The sequence below is a fragment of the Gymnogyps californianus genome, chromosome 7 (assembly GCF_018139145.2).
Source record: "Gymnogyps californianus isolate 813 chromosome 7, ASM1813914v2, whole genome shotgun sequence".
Taxonomy (NCBI): Eukaryota; Metazoa; Chordata; class Aves; order Accipitriformes; family Cathartidae; genus Gymnogyps; species Gymnogyps californianus.
This window is the reverse complement of record NC_059477.1, coordinates 2,434,068-2,452,620: the sequence shown is the minus strand read 5'-3', so window position 1 is coordinate 2,452,620 and position 18,553 is coordinate 2,434,068. Positions and strand designations below refer to the sequence as shown.

The 18,553-nt window shown below is 44.9% G+C and overlaps 1 protein-coding gene across 1 annotated transcript in view; it reads left to right on the top strand.

Annotated features, from left to right (window-relative positions):
- Positions 1-18,553, top strand: part of TRPM8 (transient receptor potential cation channel subfamily M member 8) — a 151,426-nt gene that overhangs the window by 62,086 nt on the left and 70,787 nt on the right. The window contains exon 3 of the mRNA XM_050900362.1: positions 5,575-5,726. Within this exon, the coding sequence (XP_050756319.1) occupies positions 5,575-5,726 (152 nt within the window). The remainder of the gene's footprint in view (positions 1-5,574; positions 5,727-18,553) is intronic.

The following is an 18,553-nucleotide window of genomic DNA, read 5'->3' as shown; positions in this document are numbered from 1 at the left end:
TTGCTGCTTTTGCTTGATATAAAATACAGAAAATAAACTTTGTTTTGAGCATCTCAGAGAGCCCCCTTCATATTTGGGATAAAAGTGTCTCTATTGGCTGTGATGCCATCTCCTTTCTGGTCCCAAATATTAAAATTAGGTATGCCAAATAGATCGTGTGCAGCTGAATCAAACAATTTTTATGAGCCTTCAGTGTGAACTGAAGCTGTACACCTTTGAAACAGTCAGCTAGGCTTGATATTGCTCCCCCTCTCACTGTCCTCCAGTCATTTGCAATTCATATGGTACCCAGCTGATGAGTCTGCAAGTGTTATTCAGAAATCATTGAAATACTAAAAGAACTTGGGTATCTATTTTGCCCCCAAACCGTTTCTGTTTTATGAGCTCAGAACAGAAGCTGCTGATTGAGTGAATTTGAAAACTAGGTCTTGCTACATTCACAGGGATTTGCTCCCTGGAGGTGAGTTGGTTTTGAAGCAGGAGGTGTGTGTATTTGACACTAAAGTATGGTAGTTGTGTTGTTTTGTTTCCCCTTGCCTTTGAAAATAATTAGTTTAAACCTTCTTGGGAAGCATTGACAGTCTAATTCAACTGAGTAGGGCTTTTTTCAGGCTGGCAGAAAACAAAAATCTTGACAATAACTCTTTGTTGACGACATGCCTGTGGAAAAATAGTGATCTGAAGCAGCTCAAAATTTGAAGTTAATGCAGCTCAATTAGGCTTCTGGAAATATTTTTTGCTTTACCCGAGAATGAGAAAGATGAGCTCAAAATGGATCCTTTAACGAAAAGCATTGTCCTTAAGCTATATATCTAGACAAGTGATTTATAAAAATAAAAAATACACAGAATTTATAAGTTGATGTATAGGATTTGTCAGCAAAAGTAGCTGCCCTTTAACTGAATTGCACAGGATGCAGTTACTGTACTTCTCAGTTGGACCAGGTACTGAACCAGGGATTTGAAGCAGGACCATCTCACTGGTATGGTTCAGTAGGCTCTGAGCAGGCTTTTACGCCATTAGTGATACATAGCCATCACTGTGCAATGAGCAGTGTAAACCCAACAAGAGAAGCTGCTCCATTGTACTACACCCCAAATGACTGCCAACTATTAGATTTTTTTTTAAATACCAATGTAACTTAGCTTAGCTGACAGTGTGATAACAGGCATATTAATGAATTGGCTCAAACAAGCTGTTTGTATAACTGGATAGGAGCTTTTTATTCAAATACAAGTTACAAGTATTGACCAAACCTCATACAGTCTGCTTGGTAGTCTCATTAGATTTGTATTAATTTAAGTGGATTTTAAATTGGAATCATCAGCTCAACAGGAAACGCTGAGGTTTTAATTGTTCAACAGCACAAACAGTATTAAACTATATCAGCTTTCTCTGTTGGGATGTAATTATTTGATTATTTTGTGCTTTACTTTAAGTCCGTATGGGTTGTTCACTTAAACTTGTGGCCGCAAGTTCGTGAACCCTTATGGTCTGTTGCGAGTGCATGGTCTTTGGGGATTTTGCTTACGTTTTCTTGTAACAGAAAACCTAGCTTAGTGAACAGCTAAAACGAGAAACTGCAGTGGGAGTGCTGTGTGTTGAAGAAGGAAGCCAGCTATGAGGAGGTCTGAATATTCTCATCTCAATGTATATGTGCTGAGTTTGAGGCCAGAATGCTTATTGTAAAGCAAAGGGAAGTGGACAGGGGAGCTCACCCCCAAGGTTGTAGAGGTAAGGGCACTGACTAGCTCTCATCTTCTGGCACAGTGTTGCTTGAGGATTTAAACATGTGTCTGATATTGGACCAGATCTTGTTTTAATGATGTCTGGGCCAAGTTAGACAAAGGTTCTTCTGTGGCCCAGTGTATCTGAAATTCCTTACTGGGTCAACTTTTTGTCCCTGTGCTAAACCTAGAGACTGACTTTACTAAGGGCCAACTGGCTTAGGAGGATTTTGACAACACTGGCACAGCTCGGATTTGGAGTTCAGTACTAAGAAATGTTTTAAGCCCTGTGTCAGATGTGTTTTGAGTAGGGATCAGCACTATATCACTTAACCTCTGTACCCAGGCAAGCATAAATCCTCTTCTTCATCTTTTATGGGCCTGAATTCTTATAAATAATGGTGACCAAGCTGAGCATTTTTTCTTTTACAGGCACTAATAGGTAATAAAGGAGGCAGGGGGAGTAAGCTCTGAGTAGTGCTATGCCCAAGTCAGAGGGAAGAGGCGGCTTTTAATCTGCTTTTAGACATGAAAAGCAGATGCTAGTTTGGCTCTTATATGTTAGAGTTTCAGGGCACAACTGGAGAAAAAAAAACCACACCACAGTTGTGTACCTTCTTTCCCTGGTATACATTGGACACAATCCTTTAGCCTGCAGAGAGGGAGTATTCAGTGTGACTCTAATATGCAGCTATAGGGGGGAAAAAAAGCTCCATTTAGCACTGCGCAGCCATCCTGTGCTCAGCACTGATCATACCTAATGGAGTTTGTTGTACTTCAGCTCAGGCAATAGCTTAGCTGGATCTATTGTAGCCTCTGTCAATTAACTCAGTTCCTAGGATTTAAGGTGGATCTTTTTTCTGTAAATGTGAATGAACTGTCAGTCTTAATGTCCTATAGGAGGAGAGACTTGAGTTTAACGCCTCACTTCAGCCAGAGCATGTCGATATGACAAGTATAGCAAACGTTTTAGTCTGCTTTGGCATGCTCCAGTAGTGTGGCGAAGCACAAGTAACTGCTTTTGATGTAACAACTCCGAGTAATCACTGTGCAAGCTGGACTCACAGTTGATAGGTTTGATGTCTGTATTACAGTCAAAGGCAACAGAGGGCCTGGCTGTAAGGAAGAATGCTAGCGGCTAAAACATGGTGGGATGCACTGCTTGTCCCATCGCCTGGTACTGCTTTCTTCTGGGGCGGCTCTGGTTTGTAAGACGGTGGTAAATGCCTTTCCTCATTAGTTTCCTATCCTTTTTTTAGGTGGAGAGATAGGTAGGTCAGGAATTTTTTTTTTACTTGCACTGTGCAGATGTGTATAAGTCAGTGGCATTCTAGGGGAGCTGGGGCACTGGTCTGCTGTGTTGTCTTCCATCAGTTTTAGTTTTTTGTGACTATCTGAGAGTGATAAAATGTGACAACTCGCCTCCAGCTTGCTGGGTTCTCTGCCTCTTGGTTTTGCTCTTTCATGTGAGCTACTTCTTGAGCTCATAGCTGAAATGCTTAGGAACTTGCTGTTCTGCATTTGTGCATGATTCCCATCACTTAACAAGTGTAAATGCTTAGTAGTTAAAGCAGAAAGCTTAAACATGCTGAAGTGGAAGGGACTTGAAATGTTTGTACTCTTGCCTACAGAGGCAATTTAAATAGGACCAGGATCTAGTAATGTGCTTCACTTAGAGCTGTACATGTGCAGCGGTAAGGAGTATGACTCCTGTGGCTTACTACGGACTGTCCAAAAAAATCTGGACTGTCTATAAGGGAACTCCTCTCAGCCAATGTCTCAGTGAGTGCTTTTCTTGGAGTGTGTATCCTAAGCAGCTGGAAGGCTACACCATCAAGAAAGCATACAGTAATAAAGCATAGATATTTCAGTCTTGGGGAACTGTGAGAAGGGAGACCTTACTGCCAACTAGATAAGCTGAGCTGTTTGGCCAGAGTGGTGTGCATCTGGTGAAACATCTAGCAGTCTCTTGAGCATGTCCTCCAAAACACTAAGAATTAAAATAGAGGATTACAAAGAAATTCAAGTGGTTTATCATATAGATTTGTTGTGACTTTCATTTGGTGTTCCTGGCATTTACAAAGAAAAACGTAACTGGATTTCCAAGGAAGGCAGAGGATAAGCAGAGGAAGCCTATCTGGGAGAATCTATTCCAGTGTTATATTGCAAGGGGATACTGGAGGCAGTGCAGGTGAAGACACAAAGGGGTTAGTTCTCTTTCAGGACTAGTTAAACAGCCTTGACTCAGGATTTGGGATCTAGAAGGTAAGCGTCTTTGTAGGTGGGAATTATTGTTCTGGACCAGAAAGCTTAGACTGATCTCAGCGGAGAAGAGAGCATAAGAACTTTCTGAAGAGGCTTCTGGCGGTGCTTCATTGGCAAGTTCTTAATTCAAGTGGTAGGCATGTTGGCATAGGTGATGATGACTCGTTCCTGCTCAAGGCAGACATGTGACACAGTTTACCAAAAGCATTGGAAAGACTGGCTAAAATAGCAGGGACTCAGTGAAGGAAAACAAAGATAATGGCAACTGTGTGAAGCAAACAAGGTAAGAACAAGCACAGACTGATCCACATGAGTAATTCAGGCTGCCTTGGTGGCTGCCTGCCACCCAGGTGTGATGGTATGTGAGCAAACAGCTGCCCAGAATGTGCTGGGCTCTGTTACTGCCTCAGAGCAGAGGCAGGCTCTGAAGATGTGATCCACTGACAGAGATGGCAATGTTGAATAGCTCTGAGCCTAAAAGCCCTCCTTTCCAGACTGAAAGACCGTCTTCTGCTGGGAACGTCCTCTGCCTCTTAACTTCCGAGGGGTAAATGGCATAGGAAGCCTCATGATCCCAGGAAAGTGCAAGTATTCTCTTAGGTTGAGTCTAAGCTACTGAGTATGTTAAGAAGATACCAATGACTTGCAAGGTAGTAGAAAATGAGGGTAAAAATCAAAGAGTGGATCTGATGGCCCTGGAGAGGCCTGGGCCTCTGAGGTGCCATTGCAGTGTGCTGTGTGGAGGAAGCTCTCTGGAAGGACAGCAGAACAGATTTAAAATTCCCATTTTTACAGACATACAGCTGTTACCAAATCTGGGCTTAAAAGCATCTTTTTTGCAAGCTGCATTTATTCTTGGAATGTGTTAAAACAGGAGGTCTCAACTCTCTGTTTCCAAAGTAGACACACAATCATCCATGCAAATACAACATCTTTGGGACAGAGCTGTGGTTTTGCGATGGAGCATCCCAGGAAGTACCAGACTGCGCTCTAGCTGGAGTAGCAGTTTCCCTTAAGCTGCAATCCTCTCTTTATCTTTCCTCAGTCCTTGCTGAATCCTGTGTGTAGTATGTTGCTGTAGTCTACAAAAATAGACTTCTTCCTCACTCTTAAGTATGATGAGTCTGCTGACAGCAGCGTTGTCAGCTGGTTTTAGGCCAGCTTTATTAAACCAAGGCGCTAATACCCTTTGATTCATCTGTTTGACTACAGTGAAAGGCTTAAAACAGCAGGCTCCAAAGCTCTGCACTGGATTTGTTTGTAAATGTAGACACTTAATGGTGAAAAAAGGTATGCCATCACTTCAGAGCCTGAAGAGGGTTATCTCAGCCTGTGCCCTCAGCACTTTCAAACCATAATTAAGAGTTCAGGCATGTTTGGCTGAGGAAGGTTGTTAGCTTGGCAGGGGAGGGGGATTGTTTTCCCTGTAATGTGAAAGATTGAGTCCTAATTACCTAGTTGAACATTTGGTGTCATGCATGCTGAGTGACTGAATGCAGTGGCTGAAGATATAATTTCACTTCAGGGATCACTGTAATTGCTTGGCCAGCAAAGTACCTGATCTTGTCACGTTTTGCTGCAGGGAGACATTCAAGTCCTGGAGATCCTGATGACTCTTCTGCAGCGTGGGAAGGAAATGAAAAGCAAAACAGCAAAACTGCTTGTTTCATGCATTCCTGGGCTGTGCTTGCTGCTGCAGTATCCCAGCGCCATCCCAGCAACGTGTTAGGTGACGTGAGTAACATTTGTCACATGCTGTTTGTTCTTTCATCCTCTTCCCAGGGGTGAGTGCTGTGCAGTGGCCTTGTTTCAAATGCGCACGCCTTTATACATTTATTAAAAGACAGGAGGGTTACAGAAGTGCATGTTCATCCATAGACAAAGCTGCTCTCAGAACTGCGATGGACATATTGAATGGTGATGCTGTTTGCTGGAGGAGGCTAGTTTTGTGGCTACTTTTACTCTAACAGAATTTAATTTTGCTTAGATTTGGTCTGTGGTGCAGAGGAGAATTCAGCCTGCCAGAAAAGGAAGGGTGTATAGTTGGGTTTACAGTTAAAGAGCTATTATAATAAGATTTGGGGTGGCTGAAGAAATCACATTGAAGTGGGCTCTATTTCACTCTAGTGATTGAAAGGCCTTCTTTTGTTGCTTGCTGTCAGATGTACTTTAACAAGCTTTGCACTGAATCTGTTGGAGCCATCCCTGGCACATCCCCTCTTGCTTCGCAACCGTTACATTAGTGGGATGGGAAGATATTAAGGCAAATCCGTGCTAGGCTGGCAGGTTGCCTGACAGCTGACCCTAGCCAGAAGGAGCACTGCCCTGGGGATTTAATTGGCTTGTTGCACCACAGTGGCTGTCAGGCGAGATCGATCACTGTGAGCTAGAGTTCAGCAGTTCATCCTGTAAGATGGTCCCATGAAGGTGTGCTAATGCAGCCTCGCTCTGTGCTCCCCTCAGTAGCTAAAGCACTTCCTGGGAAGAGTTTCTTAAGAAGCAATCCTGAGCTTTTGGCCCCATCAGCCTATGAACAACATGTGTGGAGATGGTGGCAGCAGGGACCAGGGTTTCTCAGATGGAGATGATGCTTTAGTCATGCTTTAGTCCAAGCACGGCTGCCTTTGGCAAATAGAAGGGTTTAATTTAGGGATGGTCTGAGGCAATTCCTCTATACTAAACTGCAGCTTTAAACCTAAAGAAACTAACTGAAGCATGGTGAGGTTGAAAAACTTGTGTCAGTGAGTAGTGAGAGCAGGGGACAAGCCAGGAGCCAAGGGGGACCCCCAGTGAGGCAGTGCCCTCACCCCCAGGCTGTGGTCCTGCAGCCTCTGAACATAGCAGGGTACTACCTGCTAAAACAGGGTCTATTGACAGCCTCAGACAAGGTGAGGGGATGAACTGGGTCAAGCCATGAGCAGCAGGAGTTGGGGTCAGAGACAAGGCTGGAGACAAAGAGACAATGTGGGTCCAAGAGGTTCATCCAGGAGATGTGCTGGAGAGAGGCACATCCCTTTGCTGTAACTCAGGCCAGGACTATGTGCCTGGGTTTGAGTGGAGATCCTGGGCTGTGGGCAGGGGGGCTGTGGGTGGAGGTCCCAGGTGGGGCTGCTCAGGGCCATCAAGGACTGACACTGAACTAAATGCTCATCCTTTTGAGGTTAATGGACCTCCACCAAGTGAGGAAAGTGGCTATTGCTGGTACTTACTGCTGTGTTAATTCTTCAGGAACAGGCTAATTGCCAAAGGTGCAGCACAAAAGCACTGACATGCAGGGGAATCCCTGTTGCAACTGCAGTGATCTTGACAAATCAGTGCTAAAGATATTTAGTGATTATTTTTAATTTTTTTTCTGGGCTGGAATTTTTTCAGAGCCTGTGGTACCAATAATCATTTGGAAAGCTCAGGGATTAAATATAAAAGTAATGGCGAGACCAGACTGTCTTTATTTTTAAAAAAGTGTAAAGGATATAAAAGGAAGGTAATGATTCCTGTCTTGCTGTACTGGGTCTGGATGGGATGGAGTTAATTTTCTTCACAGCAGCCTGTATGGTGGTGTGTTTTGGATTTGTGGCTAATGCAGTGTTGATAAGACAGCAGTGTTTTGGCTATGGCTGAGCTGTGCTTGTGCAGTGATGAAGATCTCTTTTTCTCACTCTGCCCCAGCCAGCAAGTAGGCTGGGGTTGGGTGAGAAATTGGGAGAGGGCACAGCCAGGACATCTGACCTGAACCAACCGAAGGGATATTCCATGCTGTATGATGTTATGCTTAGCAATAAAAGCTAAAGAAAAGTAGGAGGAAGGGGGGATGTTCATGGTTATGGCGTTTGCCTTACCAACTAAGTTACATGTGCTGAGGCCTTGCTTCCCAGGAAGTGGCTAAACATCTGCCTGCTGACAGGGAGTAGTGAATAAATTCCTAATTTTGCTTTCCTGAGCATGTGGTGTTTGCTTCACCTATTAAAGTGTCTTTATCTCCATCCATGAGCCATCACAGACTGGCTGAGGTTGGAAGGGACCTCTGGAGGTCATCTTGTCCAACCCCCCAGGAGTTCCTCTGTTGGTGAACTCTGGGTTTCCATCTCAGGACAGGAGCTGCTTGTCAGGCTGCTGTGCAAGGCCATGAGAGCTGGGTTTTCCCAGAACAGATGTGCTCATTAGATGACGGGTGCCAGGTTTCTTGCATTTCTTGGAAGATCTGTTTCCTTGGTAAAACAAATGAAGCTGGAAGCATTTGAGCAGTCATTTTGCTTAATTTTTTACAGATAAAACTCACTTTCAAAGGGAACAACATAAAACCTTGCATCTAAGAATCTATATAGTTCTGTATTGCTTGCTTCATACCAGAGGAAAACAGAGCTAAAATTACCTGCTGTACATCCCTTCAGCTGTTTTTAGTTGTGCTAATAAACATCTACCAGAGTCTGACCTCAGAGGCAAGCTAAATTCTTCTGTGCAAATGTTGGCTGTAAACAATGTACTTCTTATCAGGGAAGTTAAAAAGAGGCATGCTTGATACTGAAGGGAATGAACATTTGCCAAAAGATAAACACACAGCAGTAGCTGTTTTCCATTCCTAGACTAAGAGAAAATCTCACTGCTGCATCAAAACATCAACTATATTAGCTAGTACATGTGAATTATTTGAGGCAGTGTGTATATAGGGTCTGTGTGCGTGGTTCTGAATTTATAGTATTGTCAGCCTCCTGCTTCTAGCTTTTTTAAGGCTTGGGTTTGTATGCTGTCCACAGCAACCCAGAGCATCTTGCAGAATTCAAAATCCTTAGTTAAATGCAGCTGCACTAGTGAAGCCTTAACTCTAGGTGAAAACCTTTTTCTGACAGTAAAAAAGAGGGGAAGGGAGAAGAGGTGGACAAAAAAAGTGAAGAAAGATAGAGAGGAAGGATTCTCATAGAAGGGAATGGCTTATTAAAGAGGTTCAAGCAGGAACGAGAGTGAGAAGAGATTGTCTCACAGGAGAATTTGTATGAGTGGAGTACTTGAGTGGGGGGGACGACTGGGAAAGGAAAGAGCAGCCTTGGGACTGGGAGGCTGAATCTGTGTGTTTTTTCTTTAATTTGGGGAAGCAGGAATTGCTACAGTGGCTGGAGCAGCATTAGACCCTGGCCAGTGCCAGGGAGACCTTTGTGGGGCAAAAGGGGACAGAGGGGACATCTGTCTGTAGCTCACTTCGTTGTAAATGGTACCTTTCTGTGTCCCAGTCTCAAAACTGAAGGCTAGACCACACTCATGGTCTCTTACCATAGGAGGATGGACTCATCTTTCAGTGCAAAGAAATCCTTTGATTTAAGCAAACTTCACCAAAAATACATATAGAGAAAATATATACTTTCCTGTGCATGGTTTTTCTGAGCTTGATGGATCGGTTGGTTCTTGCTTCATAGACTATTTTGGTGGAGAGGAGGGTGTGTATGTTGAACCAGCTAGTTGGTCTTTTCTTGATACTGCACTGGAAATGTATAGGACACAAAGTGTAATTTGAGTTGAGATTACTGAAGATACTTCACAGCTGAACAGTGAAGCAGTTTGCTAATCACTTCAGGCCTTTGCTCAAAGCAGAAACTAAAGATTGCTAGCACCAGCAGTGTGTGTGGTGTTCTGCCTCTTGCTTGCTAATGTCTGGTTACATTTTTCCCCCCTTGCATTAAAAAGCAGCCTAGCAAATTAGACATGCTCAGTAGGCATTATGCTGCTCTTAATTATGTAGGGGCACAGATGCTATTCACAACAATAATAGGAAAACTACTAAAGCAAATGCAGCAGACTTAAATGCCAAATTAAGGTCTCAGCTCTTGAACGTAACTAAATTTGCACGTTGATACTGTACACTGTAAGTGTGGGGGTCCGTGCTTCCCTGAATAGTCCCCTAGCTTTATCTAGTGCATGCAATCCTAGGATGAAAACTGTATTTGCAAGTGGGTTCATACATGAGCTACAAGCCAGGGGAATAATTAGATTCTGCACTGAGATTTGGTGGCATGCTTCTGGAGTTCTCGTCTCCCCCAAGGAGAATGTGAATTGCTTCTGTTGCAGCAGACCTGCGCAGAAGTGGATGCACACGTTGCTGTCACAGCGCGACTCTGGCTTTGTAAATTATACATCTTGTGGCTTTAAATTGGTCCAGGCTCCTGGAGTTGCTCTTTGTCAGCCTGTTCATGCGGCTTACCAAGGTTCAGGGGGGCGTGCCAACAGACTGCTGAATTTTGGTGGTGTGAGACCCAAGAGTTAATGAGAAAGCAATCACTACACAATACCTTTGCGTAAGCCATTTGGACCACATCAACTCCGATTTGTGCATGTTTGTTCTTCCTGTAACACCTGGGTTATTACGTACTACGTGTTACTTAAAGCCTAGCAGGTGTCGGAGCTTTTCATGAGGTCTCAGTGTGTGCTTGCTATTGTCTGTTGAGGGTTATTTGATTTATGGCATTAAAGTAGCCACTTTTACAATTCTCACTGTACAATCATGCACTGGTCAATTTTCTCATTCGCTGATGTAGGCTCCGTTTTCATTTTGTGGCTGAGGTCCACAGCAGAGAGTATTGTCTGGACGTAGTCCTGGAGTAAATCTATTTTCATTACAGCGGTGCCTGCCAGGATTTCTTAACATGAGGGCTCCGCAGTGGAATGTACTTTCTGCATTACGTATCTGTAATGAGACTTAAAGTATGAATGAAATAGGACTTTAATTGCTAAAATGTCTCAGGGCAAGTTAATGGGAGAACATGTGTTAGAACTGAGGTGCATTATGTCTCTAGCATGCAGCTGGGCACAGGCACCAAGACTTTTTGAAAGGGAAAACATGAAGCAACTTGTTCTGATTTGAAGACATGAACTCTGACAATCCTGAATGCCCAGATTGCTTTTCTGTAGGTGCCAGGGTACACATATCATTAAGACCCCTGTGGGCTTTGGATGCGGTGGATCTAATCCAGGTAAATGGCAGCTGGCATGAGGTGGTAGTTCAAATCCTGAAAAATGAGATTTGTCTTGGATGCAAGTGAAAAGGCAAACATAGCCTGTTCATGTTTAAGTTAGAATATGCATCCATATATTTCTGGGTTATCTATGGAAAAAGAATAAAAAAGCAGTGGAAAGAATGCAATAAAGCGGGCTAGCAACGACAGCTAATTTTACTGCCTGTCTTGTCCTTATAGTTCCAGGAGATATTTGCAACTTCACTATGGGCTACTGTCAGCAAACCTGTGTACAGGTTCATATAATTGAGATGAAATTTTTTGCTGGGTTCAGTCCTGAACGGCATGCACTTTGTGTGCAGTTCCTAGCTCAGCTGATTGGGGCTCTGGATTATTTTGTGCTGATTGTGCAAGGCTTCCTTTGTCAGAGAGAGGAGCTCTGTGCCCAGGTATGTGTGAGAGGATTCCCTCTGGAAAGAAAGCCTTATATTTAGAATTGGAAACACTATATTGCTTGAGTACGGTCCGTCTTTGAGATTGAGATGCCTGAAGTCTCTCAGAAGGTAACCGTATGCCTGCTTAATTCCTCCCGAGCTGGCCAGGAAATGCTGCTTCAGAGACACCCAATTCAATGGTATCTCACAATGGGTGGATGAAAGTGGCTTTGCCTCTGATTACGTAGGGTCAGTTTACCCTATTCCATGTGACTGAAGCAGCCCCTAATGTTGGCTGTAGGCTTCTGGCTCTGAGGTCTGGTTTCATTTTTATCTCAGACCTAATGTGAGTAGCTGTAACATCGGTTTCAAAGAAAGTAGGTGCGACTGGCATGTGGTTTCTATTTTGTCCTCTGATAACATCATATTACTATTGGATTTCTAAAATACTCGTAAGAAAATAATATGGCTGTGTATACTTAAATTTTCTTCCTCCTTCTGGGCAGAAGGAATAAAAAATTAAAAAGCTGAAAATCCCTCACCATGTGGAACAAGAAAGCTCTGCAGAAATCCGTTTTGCCCTTCAGAAGTGGAAGTGGACCGGAAAGTGTCTAGTTTTAGATTTGAAGGGAGAGCACTGAACAGAAAAACATGATTGTTATTATAAGCTTCTTTCCATGTGTTTTTTCCTTGCTTGGTTATTGCTATCACTGCTCTACATGCATGGAAATTCCCCCATATTAAAGAAATGCAGATGGGAGGCAGTGGTCAAACTGCTTTTTGTGCTTTGGAAAAGCATCTCTATTGGGGCACTTGTTAGACTAGCTCAGAAAGGACCTCGTTGTGTTTTCAAAGCCTTATATATGGCCATAAGGCCTGGTATTTCAAGAAGCACTTTCTTGTGGGGTAAACTGGGAGAATTAAAGGGACTGAATAATAGTTCTGTAGGGACACTGTTTATTGCTCAAGCCACAGCTGCCTGTGGGACAAAGCTAAACCTTGCTTCAGCCTGAGTTTCCTACAGGAAAAAAACCCCATGCTTTTTTGGCACCTGTATGTCTCTTATGTTGCCTTTTTTTTTTTGCCGTTTGGAGGGTGTGTTTGTCAATGCCCCTCCCAGTTCAGCATGAATGGTTTTGTGCTGCCCTTGAGGAAGACCACATAGCGTTAAGAAATATGAATCTCCCAGGCCCTTTTAAGTGGGTGAGCTGCCAATATCTAGGAGGTGAAGCAAGTTGTGAAACCTAACTGCCTTCCTTATCTGACCCACTGGGCAGGCTTCCCGAAACATCTCTGGAATAGCTTCTGACCTGAAAGAGATGGCCGCCTAGCAGTTGCTGCAAGCTTTGTTTCCCTTGGTGGATAACAGGTTCAGGAGGGAGGAGGCTGAAGTGGCTATAAAGTTTTTGTGGCTGCTGGGGGAGATCCAGTGGGATATCTCCCCTCACAAAATGGTATGTGATGTCGAGCTTTCTGAATGGATGTCTCCTGCAGTTTGTGCGGAGCTACTTGGGCAAAGCTGTGGACTTCCTGATTTTAGTGCAAATGAATTGCTCTGCATTTAGCTTGTTTCCTTCTCTTCTGCTTTGCTTACCCTCAGACAGCTTCCTGGGGAACGCTTCTAGGTGGGGCAGCTGAGTGTATGGCTGTGAAATACGGGCATGCCACTGTGCTCGACATAATGTAGCATGGTAGGGCTGGTGATTGCCTGGGACTGAACATGGGAGCTCTCAGCTGGAGGGGCTCACTGTAATTGGTTTCATATGAAGCTCTTATATTCCCCTGGTGGCTCTTCAGCTGGGAGGAAAAGACTGTTTTTCTGCTGACATAATGTCTATGTGGTGTCATGCTTGTCAGCTGTTAGCTCCACTGCTGGTTCATATATTTAAGCTCATGTTTTGGTTTCTTAAAAGCAAGTGGAGCAGTTGAGACTGATGGTGTAGTACTGCTTAATATATGCTTGCTGTAGCTGGCTTTACAGAAAACCCCGTTGCTTAGTTGTCTGTGATTGAGGAAATGCTTTCCTTGTTTACCACGGGTGAGACCTGCTAGTGTTTCTGCTGGCAACCTGGTTTGAAGTTGTAACTTCAGCCAGCAATGCCACCTAGCCACAGGATCTCATTTTAGTCCAGTTAGTTTAGGTAACCATGCAAGTGTCAAAGTTAGAGCAAATTCAAGCAGGTCCCGACTGAGTTGTTTCTGATTCTTGTGCAGGACAGAGACCCCCCAGACAGGATCAGTCATATATGTACATGCTGTACCTGGCTCCAGTCAGATATCCCCAAAGAAAACTTGTTACTGTATGAACTTTTTGCTTTGACCATTTTTTTCTGTAACTTCTGAGCTTGCAAAACATACATTCTAATAGTGTTGGCCTTAGATATCCTGTTATGAATGTATGTTACCTCTGTATAGATAACTATATGTTTATAAAAGTTGTGCAAGAAACATGTACCTGGACGGGGGGGAACACCACTCGTCTTTCTATTTTGGTCAAACTCACTGAATCTTTCCCTTAGCTTACAGCACTTTTTATGAGCAGATTTTCAATAACTAGGGGAAGATTGACACTATTCTTCTAGGACTGAATGTTCCACAGGACAAAAATAGCTATCCTTAATACTGCAAATGCATTTTTTGCCAGAGGGTGGCAGCGTGAAAGGGTTTGCATTTACTGTTCTGGGAAGGGGAATGCCTTTTTGTCTCAGCTGGGGAAGAAAAATGCCATCTGCTTCACGGGCGAGTTAGCGCGTGTACCCAAACAGCTCCAACTTCAGCCAAATCAGATGTTGAACAAAGCAGAAAAATAAGGTTTGGGGCTTGTGGGTTAAATTGAATTAAGCTTAAGGGCTGCCAAACCAGTGACCTTCCCGGACACACAGTGCTATTTTTGAAGGGAAAATAATCCATTAAAGAAATCAGTTATTTGTTAAAATACAAAGTGTATGCTTATGGGGGGAGAGCCAAATGTATGTAAAACCATCAACCTTTTGGAACTGTAAGTAAAGGACTTAAATAAAGCACTTAATTTGAATAACACTATTCAAAAGAGTTAGACTAGCAAATCTGTGATCCTCTTATTGTGTCCTAATTCATAAGGAAGCAATAATGCAAAGTACATATTTTTTTCCTACTTAGATGTGTTCCATCAGGCTGTGTTGCTACAACTTTTAGAACGTTTATCAAAATATTCATTGCCTGCTTCTCCATTCAGCTTGTAGAGGTGGCATATATCTAGGCAAGAGACTGAAATATGTATTCAGTCTCTTATTACCAAAAACAGTGGCTTTATTCTGTCTGTAAGGCATTGATCTAGTACTTATGCTACCATGTGCAGTGCAAACAAACCCAGCCACTTTACGCATGGCGAATAAGGAACTGTACTGCAGCACGGCGTTGGAGCTCCGGGCTGTTGGCCAGTCTTATTGCTCTTACGTGGGCACAGGGGGAATTTGGATCAGCAGGCTGCTGGGGTTGGGTTTGTCTGGCTGTCACAGATGCATTGGCTTTGGAACAGCAAGCACAAAGTGACCTTCCCTGTCCTGCTGTGCCTTTCTCCTGTGGGCTGTGATAGTCTGTGAGCAGGCTCACCCCACTGGGCTTCCACACCCCACTTGACGCAGTACTGCTCATGTAGTCGCTCCGCACCAAACTGCTTTCTTCCCTTCCTGCGCCCTGGGAGGGAGGACTGGAGGGGTTTAGTGTTAGAGGTGACAGAAGTGCACTTGGAAGTCACGTCAGGCATGGGTTGTGCAAATGCAGTAGATTGTGGATGTAATAAATGGCTGCCTACCAGGCAAGAAAAAGCATGTGTATGGCAAAATTAAACAGTCCTGTCTGAACCATGAGCAAAGGTGTTTCCAGAGGCAGTGGTTCGTCATGCCTGTGCAGACCCTCAGGAGGGACGTTTCAGTAATGGTGAGTGAACAGGCTTGCATGTCAGTGGGAAGCTGCTGCAATCACCTGGGTAGTGCCTGCAGCAGACAGAGTTGTGGGAGCTGCGAGGGTGAAATGTGGCCAAATCCTGCATCTAGCTGAGTCCCAGCAAGAGGATTGCTGTGGCTCTCCAAAGAGCAGGAGTATCAGGAAGAGGAGGCAGTGGGATACCAAAAGCTATTAGAGGGAACGTACAAGAAATTAATGCTTGAGGGGCTTCTGTTAGTGCTGCTAGGAAGTGGAACCTCTTTCCTGTGGAAGCTGAGCTTCCTTGAAGGCTGTCTCTACAGGTGGTGTGCCTGTGAACCATGTCTGTGAAACATCTGTGCAGTCAAGACAGCCTTAGCCTGTTAAATAGAGCTGCCAATGTGTCATGCAATCCAGCCACTGGGACAACCACAACCATGCCTTAAACACCGCCATGACCATAGCCAGCACTGGCTGTGAACAAAGTGGAAATGGTGTTTCTTTAGGGCTTTTGGCATTTGGAAGACTTTTCCTTTCCAAATGGATTCGTTTCTGTTCTTTGTAGGTGATTGGTGTCGGCAAGAGCAGGGCTCCTCTGTGTGATGGGATGAGCTGGGAGGGACCCTAGCACAGGCACTGCCTGCATGAGTGGGGCACAGGCCCATGGGGACGCAGCTGCGGAGCTGGGTGCGGGTAAAAGGGGTCTATGGAAAGCCCCGGACAAAGTGAGGGGGTGGACCAGGGGCAGGATCCATCCAGGGGTCTAGACAGGCGCAGCAGGAGTTGGGGCTGTAGGCAAGGTTGCAGCATGGGTCCAAGGGGTCACTTGAGAGATGGGTCCAGAGGCAGGGCTGGAGACAGGCCCACCTCCTGTATAGCTCAGGCTGAGACTGGGTGCCCAGCACTGAGCTGAAAGGGAGCCCCTGGGCAGGACTGCAGGTAGAGGCCTCTGGTGAGGCTGCTCAGGGCAATTAAGGTCTATTGGTACCTTCTGGTCCTGCTAGTATGTAGTGTGCTGACTTTGGTGGTTCTGCACTCAGCCATCCTCTTCCTTCCAGCGGCATCTTCATTGATTTTTTTTTTTTTTTGCCATATGCTGATGCTACCTGGAAAGCTTGCTGCTCCCCAAGCTTGTAAGAATGGGAAATGTTTTCACAGATAAATATTGATTAGGCAATGAAGTCCTGGTTTCTGACTTCCACATTCGAGCAATGGTCTCAGTATCACTTGGAAAAGCAAGGACAAAATATACCAGGCAGCCTTTTCTGTTGCTTACATAGGTGAGCACCCCAATTTAATGAAGTCTGAGACTTCTGTGAGCTTAACTGTTTTGGCAGTAGATAGTCTTTTGAGGGCAAAGCTCCTCAGTTGAAGATGCTTTTGAGTTGTTTACCTACTATGGCTAGGACTTTCAGCCGAAGAGAATTGTTGCAGAAATAAACCAGGTTTACCAAATGAATTTTACTATGTAATTTGGCATCTGTCACCTGAGTCCTGGCCCAAAGCTCACTTCCTTGGCTACCTTCTCATCTAATCCTTAGCTGGTTATCTCTTATAATTGGATCAAACAGCTAGAATACACAAAATAGAGCTGAGACAAAATTCCAGCCTGACAATAGATGACAGAAGCCTCTTGTCAAACACTGGTGTATCTTCTGCCAAGTTTATTACGCTCGGGACTTCTGACACTTTCCATGTGATGTACTGCACAGCTCGATGCCTTGAGATGAGACACCTTAAAAGCAACAGTAAGCTTTTTCAGAACTCAGCTGGGCTTTGTGCTCATGAATAAAATATTTCCTTCCTTCTTTTATTTATGCATTTTGTGTGCTGAGACATGAGTGGTGACAGAAGCAAAATCAGGAGACTGTTCTGTGTAATAAAAATAGGTTTTATTTCTCTGGCTGTCAGATGTTTGGTGTCCACACTGGACTGAAATTATGCACCCCTTGTAGCAGAAAATCTCGGTTGCATGCAGGGCTGTGCAAGTGGTGGGACGTAATGCTGTTGCCTTATGACAACAGTTCAAGTCGAGCTTCAGCGGTTTCTAGTCTTTTGTGGATTGAGTTGGGGTTGAGCTTTCTGCTGTCACTTGGGCTGTCTTTCCTGTCCTTTCTCTTGCATGTGGCCCCTAGGGTCCACTGAAAGACACACAGAGGCCCCCGGCATGCTAGCCAGGCAGTGGTGACAAGCTTCTTGCCTGGATGGGGGCACTGCCATTCCCCAGCAAGGAAAACACCCTCACTGGAGTAGCATTGGGTTAGGGAGCACTTAAACTGGACTTAAGATAAATCCATGGGTCTTGATGGGATGCACCCATGAGTGCTGGGGGAGCTGGCTGATGTCATTGTGAGGCCACTCTTGCTTGCCTTTGGAAGGTCATGGTGACTGGGAGAGGTTCCTGAGGACTGGAAGAGAGTAATCATCACTCCCATCTTCAGGAAGGAGGATCTGGAGAACTGCAGGCTGATCTGCTTCACCTCAGTCCCTGGGAAGGTTGTGGAACTAATTCTGGAAACATTTCTAGGCACATGAAGGACAAGAAGGTGATTGAGGGGAGTAGTATACTAGTCGTTAATTGTCTAGATGATGGGACACAGGGTTTCCTCAGCACATTCGCAGACAATAAAAAAACCTGGGAGGAATGACTGGTACACTAGATGGGTTTGCTGCCATTCAGAGGGAGCTTGACAGGCTAGAGAACTGGGCAGAGAGGAATCTTGGAAGTTCAACAAAGGGAAATGCAAAGTCCTGCCCCTGGGGAGGAATAATGCAATGCAGCAGTACTCACTGGGGGCTGGCTGGTTGGAGAGCAGCTTTGCAGAGAAGGACCGAGGGGTCCTGCAGGACAACAAGCTGACCGGGAGCCAGCAGTGTGCCCTTGTAGCAAAGAAAGTCAACAGCCCTCCAGGGCTGTATTAGGAGTGTTGCCAGCAGGTCAAGGAAGGTGATCCTTCTCTTCTAGGGGTCTGCAGTGAAAGCAGGATCTGGCCGGCTGCTCCTGCTGTTGCTGAGCACCATCCCTGGGCTCAGCTGGGAGGGGCAAGGCCATGCAGGGCAGAATGGGAGGGTTCCAAGGGGTTGCAAAGAGAGGGCTGGATGCAGGGCAGATACTGTGAGCTGCCCTTGCCCCACAAGAAGGCAGTACTGATGATGGAGCTGCAGGTGCTGCCAGCCTGAAAGTGAGGGAGAGGGCTCGGGTGGGGCAGAACAGGGGTTCCCTCTCCTGCCTGTGACTGCAAAGCCCTTAGAGCAACCCCAAACCTCTATGCTTTACGCTGAAACT